Here is a 21,004-nt window from a genome sequence, read left to right as displayed (position 1 = left end):
AGCATCCAGTTTTGTAAGCAAGTGGTGCTGGTCTATTAGTAATACTCACATGACTCTGGAAAGGCACTGTAAACTCCCTGACACAGATGTCTTCCAGGCAGTCTAGTCCCCAGCTGAAGGGAGAAAACTGGTGGGACTTGTGGGGAGCTGTTGTCATCTCCTACTATTTACAGACCTCTGAGTGCAGTCTCTCTGCTTTCCCTGCAGGTGGCAATGGTATGGATTCTGTAACAAAGAAAACGAGGCAAGATGGATCAGAAGTTACTGAAAGACGTAAGGAAAACATTTTTTTATTTTTATGTCACCAGATTAGGTCACACACCAAAAATCCAAGAAGCAGATGCCCAGTTTTGTAAGGGATTGAATGCTGACCAGAGATCCAGTACTAAATTCTGCATCTGTCCTTGATCTCTCTGTTGAAGTCAGAATAAGTAATAGAATGGGGCAATATCAGACATTTAGAGACATGTAGCATGACCTGATTGTTTAACCAGAGATGATTGCCCTGTGGTAACATTTCTAGCCAGCAGTGCAGACATTTGGATTTTCCTCCTAATTCTGATATCAATGCCCTGTGTGGCCTAGAAAATGTTCTTTAGATATCTTTTTTGGCTGTGTGTAAAACAGAGGATAAGTTTCCTGCTGGCATTATGGGAATTACCTAGTAGGAAGCTAGTAGGGGGGTCTGACCATGGGCTTTGCTGTTACAGCAATGGCTGTGGTTCAGAAGTGCCCAGAAGTAATAATACTTCCATGTTTTACAGGGATTTTGTAAAGAAAAAAGTCTTTCATGGCAGTGACATTCTTAGTTACTGTAGAGTTAGAAAGGCCTGCAAACAAACACACAGCATTGTGTGCTAATGAGACTGCAGCTCCCACACAGTGTGATCTTAAGGGACTTTTCTTTAAATGAGTCAATCTTCTTTGAATGAGTCACGCTTTTCCATGGAAATGAAGTAGAACATTGATCTTGTTTGGCTATATTAACATCCCATTGCTTCTGCACCCTTTTATTTCCTCAGTTATTACAGAGACTGTAACCACAAGACTGACGTCCTTACCACCCAGTAAGTAATTTTCAGTCATTACATTACTTCTGCTCAGTGTTCTGTGCCCCTCCATGCTATTTGACTGCATTATTTCCATAAATCCCTGGGTGCAGCAGGTCTGGGTGCAGAAAGAGAAGTTGTTTTCACAAATGCCTATCCCAAAATACTTGTTAGTGGAGCAAAGGAGCAGTATGTGGGGAGCTGTCTGGGTATTGTAAGAAACAAAGCCACACAGTCCACTAAGACTGGTAGACCAGACTCTCCAAGGGTTGAAGCCCAGATATAGGGTCTCCAGTGGTGACTGTCTCTTGGGGACAAGAGTCAAAAGTGATGGGTCTGCAGCCTCCACTGCTGGGGCTGCAGTGTATTCCCATCACCTTACCCAGTTGACAACAGTGAATGAATCTTTTTGGGTAATATCAGATGTCACAGGTGATTTCTACCTTTGTGCAACAAGTAGGGAAGAATCTCCCATGCTCTTTATAGCACCATATTCTTGATTAGCTTGCTGCAGCTGGGTTGGAAAGGAATTGCACTATCATCTCATTTATGATGAGGGTTAACAGAAGTATCCTTCACAGAATCACAGAATCTCAGAATCATTAAGGTTGGAAAAGACTTGTAAGATCATCAAGTCCAACCATCAACCCAACACCACCATGCCCACTAAACCATGTCCCACAATGCCACGTCCACACATTTCTTGAACGCCTCTGGTGAGGGTGACTCCACCACCTCCCTGAGCAGCCTGTTCCAATGCTTCACCACTCTCTCCGTAAATAATTTTTTCCTAATATCCAGCATAAACCTCCCCTGGTGCAACTTGAGGCCATTTCCTCTTGTCCTGTCACTAGTCACTTGGGAGAAGAGACCAACACCCACCTCTCTGCAACCCCCTTTCAGGTAATTGTAGAGAGTGATAAGGTCTCCCCTCAGCCTCCTCTTCTCAAGACTGAACAACCCCAGTTCCCTCAGCCACTCTTCATAAGACTTCAGTCCATGTGTGGAGCAAAATTTGACTACAGACCTGCTGGGTCTGCAGTGCGAATGCTTATCTGCTCTGCCAAGACACTTCTCTGGAGTTCTGATATCTCGCCAGACATGAAGCTATACTTTTAATTGAGTGTGAGGACAGCTTTGGGTAACTCCTGCCTTGTCTTGCAGTGCCTTTGCTCTTCTCATCTTTTACCCTGAGAGAATGTCTCATTTTTGCTCATCTATTCCAGAAGGAGGGAGCAGCAGTGGACTCAAAACATCATCCCACACTGGAGGGAGCGGAGTGGAAAAGAGGTCTTACACCCATGGCAGCAGCTATGTGACTTCAAGTAAGGAATGAAGACATTGCACAGTGAGGAAACAGAGAAAAGGCAGCATAAATGGTCTGAGGAGAGATTCAGGGCAGGGAAGTAGGATGAGCCAGAGGTAAGGAAAACAGGGTTTATGAAAGTAGAATTGGCAAATACTCAAAGCAAAGGTATTCCTTCCCTAAATTTGGGTGTGAGGATGGGTGAGTAAATGGCAAAATTCCCATTTTCCACAGGGAAAACTTGATTTTAGGAGAACAACAAAAAATGCCATTCCCACTGTTGTTAAGAAGTCATTCGGAAACCAAATTTCCCTTCTTTCACGATTTGCAAATCACAATCTTTCTGATCATTTTCGTTCAAAAGTCAGTTTTGATTAATCTTTTTGTTGATCTTGCTGAGGATAGAATACGATTAAAGAATTTCCTAGAAGATATTTTCTTGTGTGTGTGTGTCCATGGCTTTAGCACTTGGAACAGTGTGCCAGGTTTTCTGGACATGCTAAATCAGTATGTGCTGTCTACTCCACAAAAACAGGGTTCTTCTCTAACACCATTCTTTGTCCAGCTGTTAGATTGTCATAGCAAAGGTTTGTGAAGAATAAGCTTCCTAGTGAGGTTTCTGGCACACCCCTCTCTCTGTCCCCAGTGGGACAGACTGTATAACTATCCTTGTAGAAAACGTTCTCCATGCTCCAAAAGAGCTGGCAAACGAAAGGGAGTGAAGAACAGTTTTGAAGCTCAACAGGAGAATTAGCCATACCCAATAGGTCTGACAGACACCTCCATACCAGTTAAAGGCCGGAGTGTGTAATAACTCCCTCAGGGCAGATGTGAAGTAGCTCCAGTGAAAATATCAGTCTAATTGTCTGGATTAGTACCAGTCTAACTGAGAACTGAACCCAGCCCTGCAAACTCAGATGACTCTGCAGGTTTGCCGTCTTCCTTGTTATTTCTTTTCAGTGTGTGGAGGAAGAAAAAAGAGTATGAACTTCAGAAATAATGAGTTCTTGAAGTTTCACAGAGCATTTTCTAATCTCTGCTTTCCCCTCTGCTTGCAGAATGCTTCCAACAGAGGCCTACTTGTCACAGTAGTTCTTTCTGCTGAATTAAGTGGAAAAGTTACAGAACAAAGCAGGTCCTTGTAGAGGGGAAAGTCAGCAAGAAAACACTCTGTTGATATCACAAGGGCACACTCTTTTTGCAGTGATGGGTAAATATCCAGTCTGATCCTGCTGATCAGCGTGGATATGTTGCACTTTATCACAGGGCTCCCTTTTTGCTGCACTCTGATCATACTCCAGCATTAGATTTCATACAAGAGGATGAACATGTTAGTTATGGCTGCTCAGTTCTTTCTCCACAGCACTGATGTGAATTAGGAAGGGAAATTCTTTCCTCTGCCTAAATATAACAGTCACCAATAACCTCCAGGCTGCCTTGGGCCTGATACACACCTCAGTCACTTCTCCAGGAAATGGATTGACATGACTAAGGCATGATTTACTGAGAGTGCGGATAGCTGCTTTGGGAGGGAAGTGAACTAATCTCTGCTTTCCCTTATCTCATGAACTGCATCCTTCAGCACTTTGAGTCTGGCCTAATAATCTCCCAGTTTTTGTGGCCTGTGTCATATAACACTTGAGTTTACAGGTGGATCTGTAGACCAAAACCCAGCACCACCCAGCGCCAGATTTATTCCTGCTCAGGGGAGATGGCTCATTCATCCCCCTAGGCCAAAACCTGCAGTCATATATATAATTGATAAGATTTGGTCTGAAACCACAAAGATAACCAATAGTCCTCTCTGCACTGAATGCTGAGGACAGTCAAAGTTAGACCCAAACGTAGTTTTTGCCCATCTCTAGTTGTGAGGTACCAATGCAAATTTGTCCAGCTCAGAAGACAGTAGCATAAAGCACCCAGGGCATCCAGGGTGTACATCCAGGGCATATCTTCAATTTGCTGAGGGCATTTTGTTTTACCTATAGGTGGAAGTGGTAGACTGCATTCGTCATCATCATCCTCTGGCTACAGACAAACCCAGTCTCCCAGCTCTACTCTCACCAAATCACCGGGCTCGACATTTGAAAGAAAAACCTATGTCAACCGCCATGCAACATATGAAGGTATCGCAGAACATGCCATAGAAAGGAGGCAATGTGTAGTGCACTCTGAGGTCGCATTAATGCAGGATTGTCCCAAAAAGCACAAGAATCCCATTGTGGTTTTGCTAGGAAATAAGCCATCAGAGACACATTTTAATGATTAAGTAAGTCCTATTTATAGTAATGCTCATTCCTAAAAGGAGTTGTGGCGTATTTTTGTTGAAAGACATTAGCAGCTCTTTCATGTAATCCTGAATAGCTTTTTTTTTTTAATGGAAATATTTGTTACCCACTGGGATTAGACAGTTACCAGGAAGACATGTTTTGAAAGCTTTTAATGATCTTGTGCAAAGTATTAATGAACACCTTTCTGTTCTTTTCAGGGAGCTCCAGTGCCAACTCTTCTCCTGAGTTCCCCAGAAAAGAGTTTGGTATGTTCTTTTTAGAGCTGTCCCTCTGAATTTTATGGCAAGGTCATGTGAGATGGTGACTACAGTGGCTTTTTGCACATTGCTGTGTCTTGCTCTACCTATGCTGCCTATTTATTGGGCAGCCAGTGCAGCTGCATGACTTTGGAGGAGCTGTTTGGGATTTACATTAACAGCTGACAGCAGGGTCTCTAGCTGATACATATTCAAACAGAGGGTGTATACCGTATATGTGCTACCCTCAGCTGCTTTTGTGACACTCCCTACATGGCATAGGACATGGACAGGAGAACATAGACATGGGATGCTTCATAGCATTTCTCCGACCGCACCCCATAGCTGGGCGAACAGCTCCAAGAAAGCAAGCCCAGACTCTTAGGATTTTGAGCCCTTGCTGGATATACTTTTCCAGTAGCTCTTTTCTAGGCTTAGCATGTTTATATGGAAAGATAAACTGGCTATCAAGTGATATATTTACACTGAACATTGTCAGCAGGTATGAGCTTGCCCTGTCCAAACTTTGAGCTGCCGATTATACTCAGTGCAGATAGTGAAACAATATGATCAGGCCATCTTTCTGGCTTAGAGAGGAGGTGGGGTTTCACAGTGTCCAACCTTGGTCAATGGGGTAAACAGGCCTATAATCTTCCTTTTGGCTGTTGAAATGGGAGATCACCATCTATGAACAACATTTATGTGTACAAAAAGAAACATCAGTTGGTCCAGAAATGCTAAAGGTGCTACTTATTCTTTAAGATACTTTATGGTCTAAAAGGTGCCTGGCAAAAACTCTAAGGGTTCAATTCCCCCAGCTGTGCCCCAAGTAAAGAAGGTTACTGTCTGAATCTGAGCACTCTGAGCAAGATCCGTGTATTCATTTTCAGAGATGTCACAGGCAGTAAAGCCTAATATTGCTTTTCTCTCATTGGTGTTCACAGCATCTGCCTCCACAAGAGGGAGAAGCCAAAGTCGAGGTGAGTGATACTGTTCTTTTAGAAGCCTCCTTTGTTTTCTTCAGTATGATTCAGGGTGTGTTAAATGGATCTATTCCTTAGCTGGAATTACCCATTTTAAGTGTAAAGCAGTCAGATGAGGTACATGGATTTACACCACTGCAGATGTGTACCATTTATCTGAAAGCAATTGCTTAAACAAGCTCGGTGTAAAAATTGACCCTAGTGAAGGTCGTGGTCATTTGAACTGTGTCAGAAAGGAGGATCTACTTGGGGACCTGCACATCTGGGGTCATAGGACATAGTCTTCCGTCTTGTCTGTTTGCTACCATAAATTCAGTCCATCCATGCTCTGTGACCTGCCTCTGACATATTTGCAGTAATTGTATTCATTGTCCTCCTACTATGGTCTATCTTACAAACCATAAGGCCATATCCTGAAATGATCTCATGCTGGTAGTAAGGACATGGTGAGGAAATTATGGACTTGCTGTGGTCTGTTTAGCCAGCTCATTGTAAAGCTCTGCATTGTTTAAATCATTGAGCTCTTCTAATAATTTGTTAACAGTGTTGGGGAAAGCAGGATTATATCGGTCTGTAAGACTGTAATATCTGTTCCCAGTTGCTTGAAGAGGAAATGATAATGTGACTTTATCCCGGTTAATTTTAGCAGTGGATAAAAGTCAAAGTGTGCTCTTGCACACTCCTCCTGGAGAGTGTAACAGTTACCAATTATTCTACCTCAGATCTTCCCAGTCTCCTCTAGTATACTACATACCTGAGCTCCCAGCAGAACTAGGCCATACATAATAAAACAGACACCAGAGAATCAGCCCCAGCTTCTCATATTACTTCAGAAAATAATTCCAATCCATCAGCTTCTCCACATGAATGCCAAAGCTAGTGTTTCTTTTATAGTGCATGCACTGTCAGATTTCATCTTGAGGAGCATGTATCACATGTCCTGGCTGGCCAGTTTGCTGGCCAGTAAAAGTCAGTAATAAAATCAAATATCTGGTGAGAATGTTGGCTTAAAACTGTCCTGAGAGTTTTGGTTACATTCAGTGAGCCAAAAAACAAGTCAGCAGGTTGTAAGAGACTAAATCATATAACCCATTGTAGAGATGGCAGTGTGAATTTTACTGAAGAATTTGTATATTTAATAAGCTTCTTTTGGCTCTCTAGGTTTTTGTCCAGTAGGACAATAATATAATTGTGATGAGTGGGAATATCAATGTGATTGAGGACTGCATAATTAGGCCTTCTGTATGACTGGCAGTAACAATGCTATTGACTTGAACAGAGGCCCTCGATGAGTAAAATATAGCTCTCTGGAATTAAAAGTAGCAAAATGTGACCCCAAAATAAAAAGTCACCCAAACCAATTTACAACCAATTCACATGGGCCATGAGTGCTGATCAGATCAAGCAGCAAGACAGCAAGATGGAACATAGACAGCAAGAAGGAAGGAATTCACTTCAGCCTAAAGAATCTTTCCCAGCCCAGGGGATAGATGCATCTCAGTCCGTATTCATGATCTGCTTTTTCTCTTCCCAGAGAGTGAAATACGAGTCCGACTGCAGAGCGCGTCTCCCTCTGGCAGATGTAAGTGCCATGTCTTTTATTCCAGGGGGGATAAGGTATAAGATAGAGGATGTTGCTGCTCTGGGTGTGTCTGCAGTGTCTCTGGGACCTAATCTTCATGATGACAGATAGCAGCATGTCATTCTTTTTTCCTATTAAGAACTTGCATTTGTCTCCCCTTTCTGAACAAGGAAGCATGCTGTGGGTTAGATGGTGGTTTTGCAAGGATATAGTTGTACTTAGTTCCAGAAACGAGGCCCTGAAGCTTTAAGTAAGTGGCACCCCCAGAAAGTACAACCTCATAGACACTCACAGGTAAATTCCACTGAATGGTTTACCCAGGGCAAGATTACAGCTCATGGAACAATGGCTTTTGAGTGAGTCTGTACACTTGCTTTTCCTGCCAGGGACAGAGTTGGATGATGTGAAACGTTTGCTGAAAGGAAGTCGATCAGCCAGCTGCAGCCCTACTCGATCACCGTCAAGTACGCTCCCGATACCAAAAAAGGCTGTGGTGGAGACAAAGATGGTTACTGAGAGCTCTCAGTCAGGTACTTGGCAGAGGATGGTTAGCAATGCTGAAGCCATTCCAAACAATGTTTGCCATAAAAATACAGAGTTGCTAAGGACATCTGAGCAAGAATACATGGTCTCTGTCCCAGACAGTGGTGGCAATACAGAAAAAGGGTCAGAAAGCTGGAGGGCTGTCCAGATGTTGCCCTAACAAGATCCATCTTGGGTAGCTTTTGACTTGTCTACTTGTCAAATTTCCATAAAAATAAGCCAATTCCTGCTGACACCAGCTTTAATTCAGAGGTGCTTCTGCCAGAGACAAGAGCTCTAAGCAAACATGTTTTAGAGCAGTCTGATCTCTTATCTCCAAGCAAGATGGAGATAGCACTGAAGAGAACATTTGGGTCAGTGTTTCATTTATTGGCCACACCACATGGTTCAGAGATCACCAGAACTTAATAATAATAGAAGTGGTACTTAAAATAACTATATCCAGCTTTTATTATTTATAAGCCTCACCACAGTGCCTGAGGCAGTGGTATTCACATTCACTCCACTGTCCTCCACCAATATCTAGGAACAAGCAATACCTTTTGTCTTATTCATGGCTCAAATCCTGTCTAAAACTGGGAATTTTAGTCCAATACACTAGTGAACCAATCAGAGCCACATGTGGGAAGCAAAAGTTATACATCCCATGGGCCAGGATGATTTATTAACAGAACGGTGGCCCGAAGTGTGTTATTGCGGTATCATAGCATCTGCAAGCAATGAAATCTCTTCAAGGTGTTTTGTGAATGATCATGCTATCTCGTCAATCTTTATCCATTGGTTAAAATTCAGGTGGGCTGTAATCAGCTGGCATTTGAGATCAGTTATACCATGTTAACCTGGAGTCATTGTGTTGACTTCACAAGAGTAATTGAAATTTAAGGCAGATTAAGTTGTTTGCCATGTAAACGTGCAATGCATGCTAAGCCACAAGCCTGGTCTCATTGAAAACCACTTCTGTTTGTTTGGGTTTTTTACAGTGTCAGGGACATATGATACAACCATACTGAATACCGCCCTCCCTTCATACATGTGGTCCTCCACTCTGCCTGCTGGGTCTTCCCTTGGTGGATACCATAACAGCTCCTCCTTGATCAATACTATGTCTCACTCTACAGGATCAGGTATGCTTCCTGGACTGCCCAGGCCTGAAGGATGTAACTCCATACTGAAACTGAGTCAACTGAGTTCTTTTCTTTGCACAGCAAGAAGAATTAAAATGACAGAAGAATCGAGATAGCAGGGGATATGCTTGAATTTTCTTCGGTTTTCTGTAACTTTGTGCTCTCTGCTTCTACATTGACTGTATTTGAAGATCCTTCTTTGAGAGGATCAATTGTCCTGACTGCTTGATCTGTTGCTAAACTTTGATGATAGCTTTATCACTGAGGTCAGGCTCACATTCCCTACCAAAACTAGTTTTAGACTCTAGTTAACATTGGATTATCCTGGCCCATTGTAAGGACAACTGGACCTAACCCCTCAGTCCTCATACACTAAAAATGTAATCTATAAGTGTTGGCTGTGATTATACCTCGTAAGGCCCACTTCTAAATGCCAGGGATGCTGCATTTCCCAGCTGCAGAGAAAAACACAGGAAGCTTTATTATAGCATACTATTAAAAGCTTTGTTTTCTCACACTATCTCATGATTGCAACTTCTCTGATGTAGGAATTTCTCCCCTTTGTAAGTTCAGAGTGGTTTGGTGTCACAATTTTCAAGATTTTTCCTCCGTGCAATTATTGTGCACTTCCAAGTGACCCTGACTCTTAATTTCTGTGACTGTGCCTCTGACCTTCGGGTGCTGGATTTCTGATTCCGGAAAAGAAATTACATTTCACTTCCTCTTTTTGCAGTTTTTGGTGTTCCAAATAACCTGGCACCCAGCAATCATACTCTGAACGCAGGCCTGAGCACTTCCTCTACAGGTCAGGTTTTTCTCTTCTTCCCTTCACACTTTCACACCATCACAGTCCTGGCAGACATGTACAATGAAATGATGCCTTTATCACTCTGTTTCTTTTCTGTTCCTCATCTCAGTGTCAGCAGCTTGTCGGCACACCCCAGTTATTCTTTGGTTATGGTAGATTTATTCTGGGTTACCCCTGTATATCTGGTGTTAGCACCTGACTATTTTTATCTGGGAGGGAGGGAAAACTAGAGATTTTCCAAGGAGAGTAATTTGTCTTTTGAAAAACCCCTGGTAGACCAGCTTGTTTCTTCCCTAGAACAACTCAGGCTAATGCCTTAAAAAATAAACTCATGTGTCCTAATCCATAAAGGCTCACTGCTCCTCTGTCAGTTTTCCCTGTAATTTCCCTTTTCTTCCCCTGGCTCATGACTTCTGGCAGACTCACATCAATATCACTAAACCACTTCTCTTCCTTTCACAGTCACACACACTATGTCTACACAGCACAGTGACATCATGCAGGGTCTCTGACTGGGCCTGCAGAGAGAGCAGGGTGTATGACAGCAGTCTGTACGCTGCACTAATATTGCCACACTGATTCTGTCACCAAAGGTGCCACCTTCCCAGCCGTTTGCTTCTCTCTAGACAGTACTTTGACACATAGTGTGTGCAGTTATGTCCTTAAATTTCCCTTAGTCAAACCAAGCCAGATTCCCAAATTTACCTTTTTCCCAAGTGCCCCACCTGGGCACATGCAGCCATGAGAGTGGACTCACAATCTAACCTGAGATAATGTTTTAAAAAGATCACCATTATTGTCCTGGGCCAACAATAACTGATAATGGCAAAATGATCTAAGGAAAAAAACATTTTGTAAGGAAGGTCTTGGAACAGAAATGCTTAGGCCAGTGATGCCTCCTGCTAGCTCGCAAAATTTCTTGGGAGAGGTCATCATTATTGTAATTGGTTTTGGTTTGGTCTTAGCCATAATGCCACCTGCACTGCAGGACTCCTATAACCCTCATTGCAATGTTCTTCTTTGCAGTGTTTGGAGTTCAAAACAACCTGTCTCCAAGTGCCTCAACCCTGACTCAGAATGCCACTGCAGCCTCTGCAGGTCAGCAACAATTTAAGTCTAGAGAAACTGTAAGGTCACCAGTATGTGCTGCCTTCTCCCACCTTTTCTGCAGTGACTAGGAAGTTCATATTGACAGAGACTCCTTCATTGCTATTTTCTGGTGTGGAGCAGTGTGGTATGAGTGGATATTGAGGAACATTTCCTCTGCTTTGCGTGTGCAGGAACAGCTCCCCATGCTTATGTAAGCACTAGAGATTTGCTTGCTGGGGAAGCCCTTGCTCTTTTGAGTTGTCCTAGGTATCCTGAATGAGAAAAGATTTTTGAAATGGTATGCAGCCCAAGGTTAGTGTGTGTAGGTACCTTGTTATCCTTCATCTCTTTCATTCTCAAATGTCTTCATTGCAGCATATGGGATGAAGAACACTTCTCAGAGCAACACCATGACAAATGCAAATACTGGTGTGTCTGCCTCAGCAGGTGAGTGTGTCATTCACAGTTGTTTAGGTGTGGCCTTGTACAAGCATATAATGATAAAAATGAGTTAGAGGTTCAGCCAGCTGAGTGACACTAACACCTGGCTCTTCAGGATCGTGACTTGTCACTATCCAAGTCTACCACCAGTACCTTTCTGAACAGAAAGCTAAGGAGCCAGAAGCTAAGAATGAACAAATCAGCTGGTCTGATTCAGATCTCTCCCACTTTGTGGTAACCTGGATGATTTAATTGCAGCTGTTTCTGCTCAACAGGCAGGTAACTGGATAGAAGATCACACATGTGAAATCGTGCTTCATTTGAAGCCAAAACATTTGCAAGGTTGCTCTTCAACATCATTTTGCAGTAGTTCCAGCCTCAACCACTCAAAAATCAAGCAATTGACTTATGCATGATCCGATTATTATTTTTTTTTAATGAGAGAAGTTGAGGTCTTTCTACTGGCCTTTTGTCCTTGAATGGTTGGGATTCATCTTTTCCATCTTTTTTCTGCAACTCTTAGAACTATAAATTAGTCTTTTATTTTTTGTATAAGGGAAGCCAAGTTTCTTTTGTAATCCAAGGACTCCCAAAGATGAGGTTTAAAAATAGATGTGAATACCACAGAAGTTATGATAACATTTCTAATAGAGGTTTATTCCAGGTTTGTGCTACAGTAATGGAGTAATACCATTCTGGGTATCTTGATTTTCAATGTTGTGTCAATTTGTGTGTAAATTCAGGTTTGTACACCATTCCAGGCATACTTGATACTGCCTAATGGGAGAAGGGTAACCACACCTATGTTTTTCAGCCTTGTTTGGCCTGTGCCCAACCTCAGTAAGCTACAGTTCAATGCCTCATAACCATGCCTGGCTCCCAAGGATATAGAGTGCTTTGTGCTTGACAGAGTAGGTCTGCTAGAGGTGCTCCTCCGCTTGGTATGTGCTGATTCTGATGCCTCTTGACTGTCTCTCTCAGACTAAGTTTCTATGATTCTATACTAAGTGTGTTTGAGAAGCAAAGAGGTCATTGAGCAAAGAATTTCTATATGTGATTGAATTCCAGATGGTCTCCATTTCTGGTAGCAGTTGCTCCCCTGCTAGTGAAATGCACATCTCTAAAGAAATTCAGTGAAACGCACAGCTCTCCTCTTAGCTTCAGTGACCAGTGTGTCTCTTACTGGTGTTTATAGTAGTAGCAACCCCAATCACAACGGGACTACCGATTTTAATGAACAAAAGTATTGCGTCTTGTAGTTATGACTCATTGGCCCACACTCATCTCCTCCTTCTCCTCCTCTTTCCCATCCTTTACCAATATTCCAGGGGGAACCATTTTGAGCTCCCAGGGAGATGACATTCTGCGCAAAGACTGCAAATTCCTGCTGCTGGAGAAGGAGAATGCCCCAGCAAAGAAGGAGATGGAGCTCTTGATCATGACAAAGGACAGTGGCAAAGTCTTTAGTGCCTCTAACACTGGGCTTAATGGAGGTAAATTCTCTTCTTTGGGATATGTGGATATGCTGAGGGCAGAGAAATGGAGACTGATCATAGGGGGAGTTCAGAGTTCAGGACACTGCACCAGACTCAAACCCCTGCAAGCCAAACAAGAAGCTCTGGCAGGCAGTTAGCTTTTAGCCATGTCAGCTGCAATCTAGGTCTAGATTTTGCATTTGAAGCTCCAGAGTGTTCCTTGGAACATTTCACAAAGCTCAAGAGCTTTGAAAGCAAAAACTAGATCTACTTTAAACACACAGAGCTATTGCGGCTTCCCAGTAAAAAACATGCCTTTTGCCAATGAAAGAAGATAGACCTGGTTGAACTTCTAGTGTAATGTTTTTAATTATATTTGGTTCCTGTCGAGGATCCTTTGTAGAAGACACCTTGAAGAAAGAGAAGCAGGGATTTTCCTCCTCTTACGCTACAGATACTGGCCTAAAATCGGATGCAAATGGTGAGAATTTGTCCCTGTGGCAATGCAATAGAACTTTCTCCATCTGCCTCTGTTACTGCCTCCCTGTTGTAAGCCCATGGTCTAAGTTTGATCATGCATAGAAAGACTGTTAAAATGTCTTTTACTGCTGTTAAAACAGGAGGACTGAAATCCATGCCAACAAGGGACAAAGCAACTTACGCAGGTAAGTGATGCGATTCAGACTTTCATTGGAGGGAGCTCCAAAGCACAATATACAAAAAACAATCATTCTTGAGTGACATGAGTGATCTCTGTGCAATGATATCCAAGGGAAGGCATGTTCAGGAGTCTACTCTGTCTGCAATGAGCAGAGCACACACCAGAGAAATTGGTGCCAGTGATTTGATTGCGGATGAGTGGGCAGTTGGGGTATTTTTTTGTTGCTGGAGAAAATCAGATAGCTGACAATACAGCTGCATCCTGCTACCAGGACAGACTTATGGGGAGGAGAGGGCTCAGACAGACTATGCTGGCTATTGCTGTCATTTATGGCTCAAAACTGTACAAAAAATTGATACCTAGGGGATAACATTTTTCAGCTCTTATTTTAAAAAGCACCGACTATTGTCCCCTGTTGGAATTCCCAGCTTCCACAGGGATTCCCCCTGTTGGGAATGCTGTTCCCAGCTTCCACAGGGACTAGAATTACACCCAACGTGTGCAGAGTGGGGTGTAAAGATTTTTCTCTGTAGCCCTTTGTATAATGGATTAGACCTTGATGTCCTTATTCTCAAGGGTTTCTTGACTCTGAAGTCAAGGAACTCTTCATTAACCAGGAGACTGCCCCTTCCCTCTTCCAGAAATACGAAATGGTGATGCAGGGGGTGCAATTGGGTCAGCACCGTCCTGGTGTCCTTGTGGTTCCTGCTGTAGCTGGTGGAAATGGCTCCTGGGTTTGCTTCTGGCCTGGTTGTTTCTCCTTGGATTGCTTTTTGGACTCATTGCTCTGGGTAAGAAATACCTGAAGAACAAAATGTTGAATGGGATAGAAAGACAAACAGAGGGTGTAAGCTGGCAAAGAGGCCAAGTACCAGAGATATGAAGCCAGAGAACTGAGGAGGAGCACTTTCAGCTTGGTGGTGACTGCCACTGAGGTACTCCAAATGGACAGAAAGAATGGATATGGAATATAAACCTTTGATGAGGGGTTATATAGTCTTGGAGTGAGTAGAACAGGAAAACTCCTGAGATCTGAGGTCTTACTTCTCAGAGACTAACAGATTCCAAAGTTGTCATTTAAGCTCCAGATATCCCTGCTAGAAAAAAAGATAGAAAGAATAATCCTGCAAAATTCAGTGGCCATAGCTACCTGACACAGTGTTGCCTTGTCCCTGCTATTAGAAGTAGGTATTTCAGGCACATGTCTGTGACAGCATGTTCCCTAGTATTTTACTTCAACTTTCCAGCGGAAGAAGTGAGAAAGCTGAAGTCTCGTGTGGAAAACCTGGAAAAAATCAATGGCGGCCTCCTGACAATTAACCAAGGGAATTCAAAAATAGAAAAGGATGTTTCAAGGGTAGACTTTCTTCATGGTATTTCACCCTCCTCAACCTTCCCTTATGAAAATGAAGAGTCAGTTTGGTTGATGGTGAAAAACAGACTGAACAAGGAAGTAGAACGAGGTGAGTAGAGTCAATGTTTGTAATGCTGCATGAGACCAGATTATTTAAAGGGGAGTGGGAGGATTTGATTGCCTAAAGGCCTAAAGACCAGGACTTCTAGAGTGCAATGAAGTCTGTCAAAAATAGTGCCCTCACCTGTCCTCACAGACAGACTGTGCTGGAGCTGAGAGTGCTGCCACTAACACTGGTGGTGCATCCCTTAAATCCAGCAGAAAAGAGAGAAGAAAGGAGGTTGTGGACATGCCATCCTGTGCCAGGATGTATCAGGATGTGCCAGGATTGCTGTGAGCTCAGCAAGTGAGCTTTGCCTTTTGAAAGAACTACATTGAAAAATGAACCCACACCTTATTTCTCATGCTACTTTTGTTGGCGAGGGAAAGACGATTTACTTCTGTTTAGCAGATGATGGAAACAGGTTGAGAGCAGAGGACCCTACATTCTCCCAGCTTCAGAAGTTTCATGGATTTGCAAAAGCAAATTTGCTGAGGAAACTATACTTAAAAAGCCATAGTGTGCTTGATAGACTGTGCTGCCTGCAGCCTCAAAATCCAAATAGAAAGATCCTTGTATGTGAAGTGAGTAGCTATTCTGTTGTGAAATGCACTCTAACAGCCCCTTCACTTCCTTTTACAGGCTACTTCCGAGGAGAGAGAGGAGAACCTGGTGAGAAAGGTACAGCTATACAGTCCTTCTCTTCCCCTGCCCTATTCCTTGGCTCTGGCAATGCACAAGTTCGGGGTGGATGTTGCCACAAGGGGCAACTGGCAATAAGAAAGATGAAGCTGGTTTATACTTGAAGAAAAAGAATGTAATACTAGTTTGACACATAAACTGTAGAGGGCCTGATCCCATGCAGAACTAATACAGGAGGCCCAATCTTGCACAGTGCCACTGTGAAAGGCCAGATCCTGTTTGCCACTAGTGGGATGGGTCTGATCCTGCACTATCCAAGTGTGAAGTGTCCCTGTTCACCCAAAACTCCTTCATGTTTCATTGAATGTGGGAAAGCAAATAGAAAAACAAAATGAATGAGTAATCATTGGAAATCTTACCAAGAACTCTGCTGATTTTTTTTTCTTCTTTTCTCAGGTGACATGGGAATTCAAGGTCCCAGAGGTGAGTCTGGAGTTCTCTGCTTTCTCAGGTAGATTGGCAGTCTGCCATAGGGCCTGGATAGCAAATGAATTTTTGTTACTCCAAAACTTGATGCATTCTGTAGTTCAGAGATTGTTGTGATGGTTGGGTTTTTTTGCTCTTCTGGGCAAAGACAATTTTATATTTCAGAGTAGAAGAGAAAACGGATCTCACTTTGAATCTAGAAACTTCTTTCACCTGGATGAAAGTGATTCCTGAAGCCAGGCTCTACCTGGTTTAATCACAGAGTGCTTCAGAGGATTTTGCGTGGTGTGAATGATTCAATCCATTGCATAACTATGAGGGGGCCAATGTGGCATTGCTGAAGATGGTAGAACTTGCAAACATGCCAGGAACATAAACTCCATTTTATGGGAAGTGAGGGTTGGCCAAAGTGACAAACAGGGAAGACCTATTCCCCACTAACTGTCTATTTCTTTCTCCCTACAGGAGAGCGAGGACTTCCTGGTGTCCCAGGTGGGCAGTAGTACAATTCCCCTTTGAGGGAGGACATTTAGGGCCGTCACTGTAGGCAAGAACAAATTTTGCACTGCAAACCTGGCTTGAGGTGGTTCTCTAAAGAGTCAATATTTAGCATAGATTAAGTCACTTGATTAATACCTTGGTGCCGAGCTACAGACACAGCTCAGAGACTTGGTTACAAGCAAGGCCTCAGCCTGACTTCCACTGAGTTGAAGATGCCTAATTTGGGGTTGTGAAGATCCCAGCCTACCTTTGAAAGAGTCCCACAGCTGCATGAGTATTTAGCCCAACTTCCTTGTGCTCTTACATGTATTGTGTTCTTCTAAAGATATCCCTGTTCAAGCACCCACCTTCCAAGTAGTATATTCTTTACACCAGCTGATGAATCCCTCCAGGCCTCAGGTTCCCAGGTTCCCTTAACATGCATGTTATTCTTTCATGGTACACAGACAAGGACTCTGAACATTTATTGTCTTTTTCTTTCCAGGCATTCCTGGTCCAATTGGGCACCAAGGACCAGAAGGACCAAAAGGACAAAAGGGCAGCATGGGTAAGCATTTCGATCAATGCTGTGAGTCTTTCACAACTGATTGACACATGGCATGGGAATACAGATACCAGGTTGGTGTTATCATTGCCTTCCCCCATGGAGGTGGCCATGGATCCTTTTGCCCAACCCCTCCCATAAAGACACCTTTTTTTTGCAAGGCATTTGTTTCCTATAGGTGATCCTGGCATAGAAGGTCCCATGGGACAAAGAGGTCGAGAAGGGCTACCAGGGCCTCGAGGGGAGCCTGGACCACCTGGATTTGGAGAAAAAGGAGATAGAGGTAGGAACTAGGTGTCCCATTCTTGGATAAGGCAGAGATGGACAAAAGCTAGAGTTTGGTCCCAATCTATAAAACAGCTCAGTGATAGAATTTGATTTGATTATTCAAATCCAGATTGCATTTTAGACATTTCCCAACACAGACAAATATGGCTTAAGGGATTTTTTTTGCCAAACTTACAATGAGTAAACAACAGTTGTTTCATTTTGCCAGGTTTCACAGTCAGGTTTGAGTTTGACAGAACCAAAAGTGCTTAGTTTCAAGGTCGTCTTCTTCCCTGTTATCTAAGTCATCAAAGTTGGGGGATTTGTCTTGCTTACCTAAAGCCCAGTGAGATGGGATTTTTTTCTTGGACAACGCATGCTTATTTGGGTGTTTTGAACTGACCAGCAGATTATTCATGACACTTGCCAGAGAAAGAATAACAGGAGATGGGATAATAGAAAAATGGGGTCACAATTGTATTCTACAGTATGTATTCATGCTCTTATTCTGCAGGTGGTGTTGGTGAGCCAGGTCCTCCAGGGCCACCTGGTCCCCCAGGTTCTGCTGGCCTTAAAGGTAAATATGAAGATGAACAGAGAGAGCCTAGCAGGCTGGTTAGGAGTAAATGAGCACTCCAGTCTTCCTGTTTCACTTGTGTTGCACTGCAGTAATCAGAAAAGTGAACTGATGGTCCTCATTTTAAATAAAATGTACTTTGATAGGTACCCATAACCTTTAGAGCAATAAATTCTTGGAGATTTTTAGTGAGAGGGGGGATTGGCAGGGAGGTTTCTCAAAACACTAATCTTTAAGATGTGTGATGTTTCCAGCTGTTTGTTCTCTGCTTTCAGAAATAATAAGGTAAACTCCATATCCCTAACAGACTTCTAACAGTTACAGCTCTACAATCCATGTAACAGATAAAAATTGCACTATAAAAAATGGGTCCCACCTGAAGCACAGATCCCAGCTTCTCAGCCAAGATGGAAGGCTTGAGTCTCTTTACCTTACTTTAGGGAAAAACACTTCCTCTATATCACAAGAAATAAATTGTGTAGATTTGTTGTCCTGGTTTTGAGGATGCCAGTGATGAAAATTCTTCTAGTGGCTGGGGGAATTCCAATCTGCTAAACACCTATTGGGTTGTGGATGCTGTTGGGCAAACGGAAAGGGATTTGTTCATTTTCTAATTGTGGTGTTACTGAAAGAAAATCCATATTCCTTATTCACAGGTCTGATGGGTTCTCCAGGCCCACAAGGTCCTCCAGGTGAGTGCTGCATTCCTTTGCTATGGCATCTGGAGACTAGAGAAAACAAAAACAGAGTGACAACTTCTCACAGTTTTTCTTCTTCAGTGATGCATAATGGTGAGTGGGATGGATTAAACCCCCCATCTCATTTTTCTGCAGGTCCTCCCGGCCTACAAGGATTTAGAGGAGAAGCAGGTCTCCCAGGTGCTAAAGGTAAGCTTCTCTTCACAGAATCACAGAATCACAGAATCAGTACGGTTGGAAAAGACCTGTAAGATCATCGAGTCCAACCTGGGGAAAAAAAAAAAAAAAAAAAAAAAAACACAAAACCCACGCCACACAACAACAATAACAAGCCACAACCCACCCAACACCACACAGCACCATGTCCATCAAGCTACATCCCACAATGCCACATCCACACGCTCCTTGAATACCTCCAGGGAGGGTGACTCTACCACCTCCCTGGGCAGCCTATTCCAGTGTTTCACCACTCTCTCAGTGAAGAACTTTTTCCTAATGTCTAGCCTGAACCTCCCCTGTCGCAACTTGAGGCCATTTCCTCTAGTCCTGTCACTAGTCACTTGGGAGAAGAGACCAACACCCACCTCTCTGCAACCCCCTTTCAGGTAGTTGTAGAGAGCGATAAGGTCTCCCCTCAGCCTCCTCTTCTCCAGGCTAAACAACCCCAGCTCCCTCAGCCGCTCCTCATAAGACTTGTGTTCCAGACCCCTCACCAGCTTCGTCGCCCTTCTCTGGACACGCTCCAGCACCTCAATGTCCTTCTTGTAGTGAGGGGCCCAAAACTGAACACAGTATTCGAGGTGCGGCCTCACCAGAGCCGAGTACAGAGGCATGATCACCTCCCTGCTCCTGCTGGCCACACCATTTCTGATACAAGCCAGGATGCCGTTGGCCTTCTTGGCCACCTGGGCACACTGCTGGCTCATATTCAGCCGGCTGTCGATCAACACCCCCAGGTCCTTTTCTGCGGGGGAACTTTCCAGCCACTCATCCCCAAGCCTGTAGCGTTGCCTGGGGTTGTTGTGGCCGAAGTGTAGAACCCGGCACTTGGCCTTATTGAACTTCATCCGGTTGGCCTCAGCCCATCGATCCAGCCTGTCCAGATCTTCCCCTCAGCAATTACAGCAGCACTAGCTGATGTGCCTTTCTAGCACTGCTGAGTAGCAGACTTGGTCTGAGCATGTAGCATTTTGATGCTAGGGGCAAAGAAAAGCATAAGACTGAGGAAAGGGGAGGATGAACTAGACTTAGTCAGTGATTGCAGGCAAATATTGAGAAATACAAGAGCCACAGAGGTAATAGAGCAGTCTAAGTGAGGAAACATGGTTGGATGGATGGAGCTGTACTGAAGGAAAGGAATTTCCAGTTTGAGTTTGTCTGATATCAAGGTACCTGTATTTCCCCTATGACTTTTCTTGATGTATGAAATTCCTTTGCCTTCTGACTTGTTGTTGCTATTCTTCAATCATCCATATATCTTTCAGGTGAGAAAGGAGCCACTGGAGCCCCCGGACCCAAAGGTAAGTTGATCAATTAAATATCTTTTGTGGATATTTTCTTCAGATTCCTTTAGATATGGATACTGTCCATGGGTATTAACCCTATCCTTCTTTGGCTTTTTCTTCTGTGATCTTGTCAGAAAGCAGGCTTTATTTTCTCTGATGGAAACATTTTACAATGAAACAATCTCACAGAATCCTTCCCTTTTTTGTACAACAGGTGACCAGGGTGAGAAGGGTTCTCGTGGAATGACAGGTCAGTGGATTGTTTTCCTGGAGTAACAACCTATCTAATATATTTGTGCATTATTTGAGTTTTCAAATAACAGTATAGCCCAGTCAATCCCAGTTAGCTTTCTGAAGAAGTATAATGATGTTATTGGTTATAGAAGTTTTATTTTTGCACCCAAGTTTTAAACAAATAGATCCCATCCTTGAGTCCGGTAATCTTGGTAGCAATCTTTGTATTTAGCTTTAGGGAAATTCTCCCTCATGTGCCCTGTATTCACTTCACTTGAGCTTTTCTAATGCCCAGAGACAGTCACAAATCATGAGGCCTGAACATCCTGTCAATGCTGTTTTTCAATTGCAAAGCACCAAATATTGCTGACAGTCATAAATTGTATCTTCACCAAGATTTGTTTGATTCATTTTCATACTATTTTGCTGCAGGTGAACAAGGCTCAAGAGGAATGCCTGGTCCTCCAGGAGAGCCAGGGGCTAAAGGACCTATAGGTGGGTAACAGAA

At 43.3% G+C, this 21,004-nt stretch overlaps 1 protein-coding gene across 1 annotated transcript in view; it reads left to right on the top strand.

Moving 5' to 3' along the window:
- The first annotated feature begins 218 nt into the window (after positions 1–218).
- Positions 219–21,004, top strand: part of COL17A1 (collagen type XVII alpha 1 chain) — a 38,041-nt gene continuing 17,255 nt past the window's right edge. The window contains exons 1-28 of the mRNA XM_059821402.1: positions 219–273; positions 1,023–1,067; positions 2,276–2,374; positions 4,344–4,481; positions 4,844–4,891; positions 5,827–5,862; positions 7,400–7,447; positions 7,834–7,977; positions 8,971–9,114; positions 9,848–9,919; positions 10,949–11,032; positions 11,387–11,458; positions 12,781–12,945; positions 13,319–13,408; positions 13,548–13,592; positions 14,230–14,379; positions 14,836–15,051; positions 15,685–15,723; positions 16,141–16,167; positions 16,636–16,662; positions 17,156–17,218; positions 17,394–17,498; positions 17,997–18,059; positions 18,716–18,751; positions 18,893–18,946; positions 20,242–20,277; positions 20,477–20,512; positions 20,929–20,991. Of these exons, the coding sequence (XP_059677385.1) occupies positions 219–273; positions 1,023–1,067; positions 2,276–2,374; positions 4,344–4,481; positions 4,844–4,891; positions 5,827–5,862; positions 7,400–7,447; positions 7,834–7,977; positions 8,971–9,114; positions 9,848–9,919; positions 10,949–11,032; positions 11,387–11,458; positions 12,781–12,945; positions 13,319–13,408; positions 13,548–13,592; positions 14,230–14,379; positions 14,836–15,051; positions 15,685–15,723; positions 16,141–16,167; positions 16,636–16,662; positions 17,156–17,218; positions 17,394–17,498; positions 17,997–18,059; positions 18,716–18,751; positions 18,893–18,946; positions 20,242–20,277; positions 20,477–20,512; positions 20,929–20,991 (2,200 nt within the window). The remainder of the gene's footprint in view (positions 274–1,022; positions 1,068–2,275; positions 2,375–4,343; positions 4,482–4,843; positions 4,892–5,826; positions 5,863–7,399; positions 7,448–7,833; positions 7,978–8,970; positions 9,115–9,847; positions 9,920–10,948; positions 11,033–11,386; positions 11,459–12,780; positions 12,946–13,318; positions 13,409–13,547; positions 13,593–14,229; positions 14,380–14,835; positions 15,052–15,684; positions 15,724–16,140; positions 16,168–16,635; positions 16,663–17,155; positions 17,219–17,393; positions 17,499–17,996; positions 18,060–18,715; positions 18,752–18,892; positions 18,947–20,241; positions 20,278–20,476; positions 20,513–20,928; positions 20,992–21,004) is intronic.

The sequence above is a fragment of the Gavia stellata genome, chromosome 9, assembly GCF_030936135.1.
Source record: "Gavia stellata isolate bGavSte3 chromosome 9, bGavSte3.hap2, whole genome shotgun sequence".
Classification (NCBI taxonomy): domain Eukaryota; kingdom Metazoa; phylum Chordata; class Aves; order Gaviiformes; family Gaviidae; genus Gavia; species Gavia stellata.
This window is presented reverse-complemented; position numbering and strand designations above follow the sequence as displayed.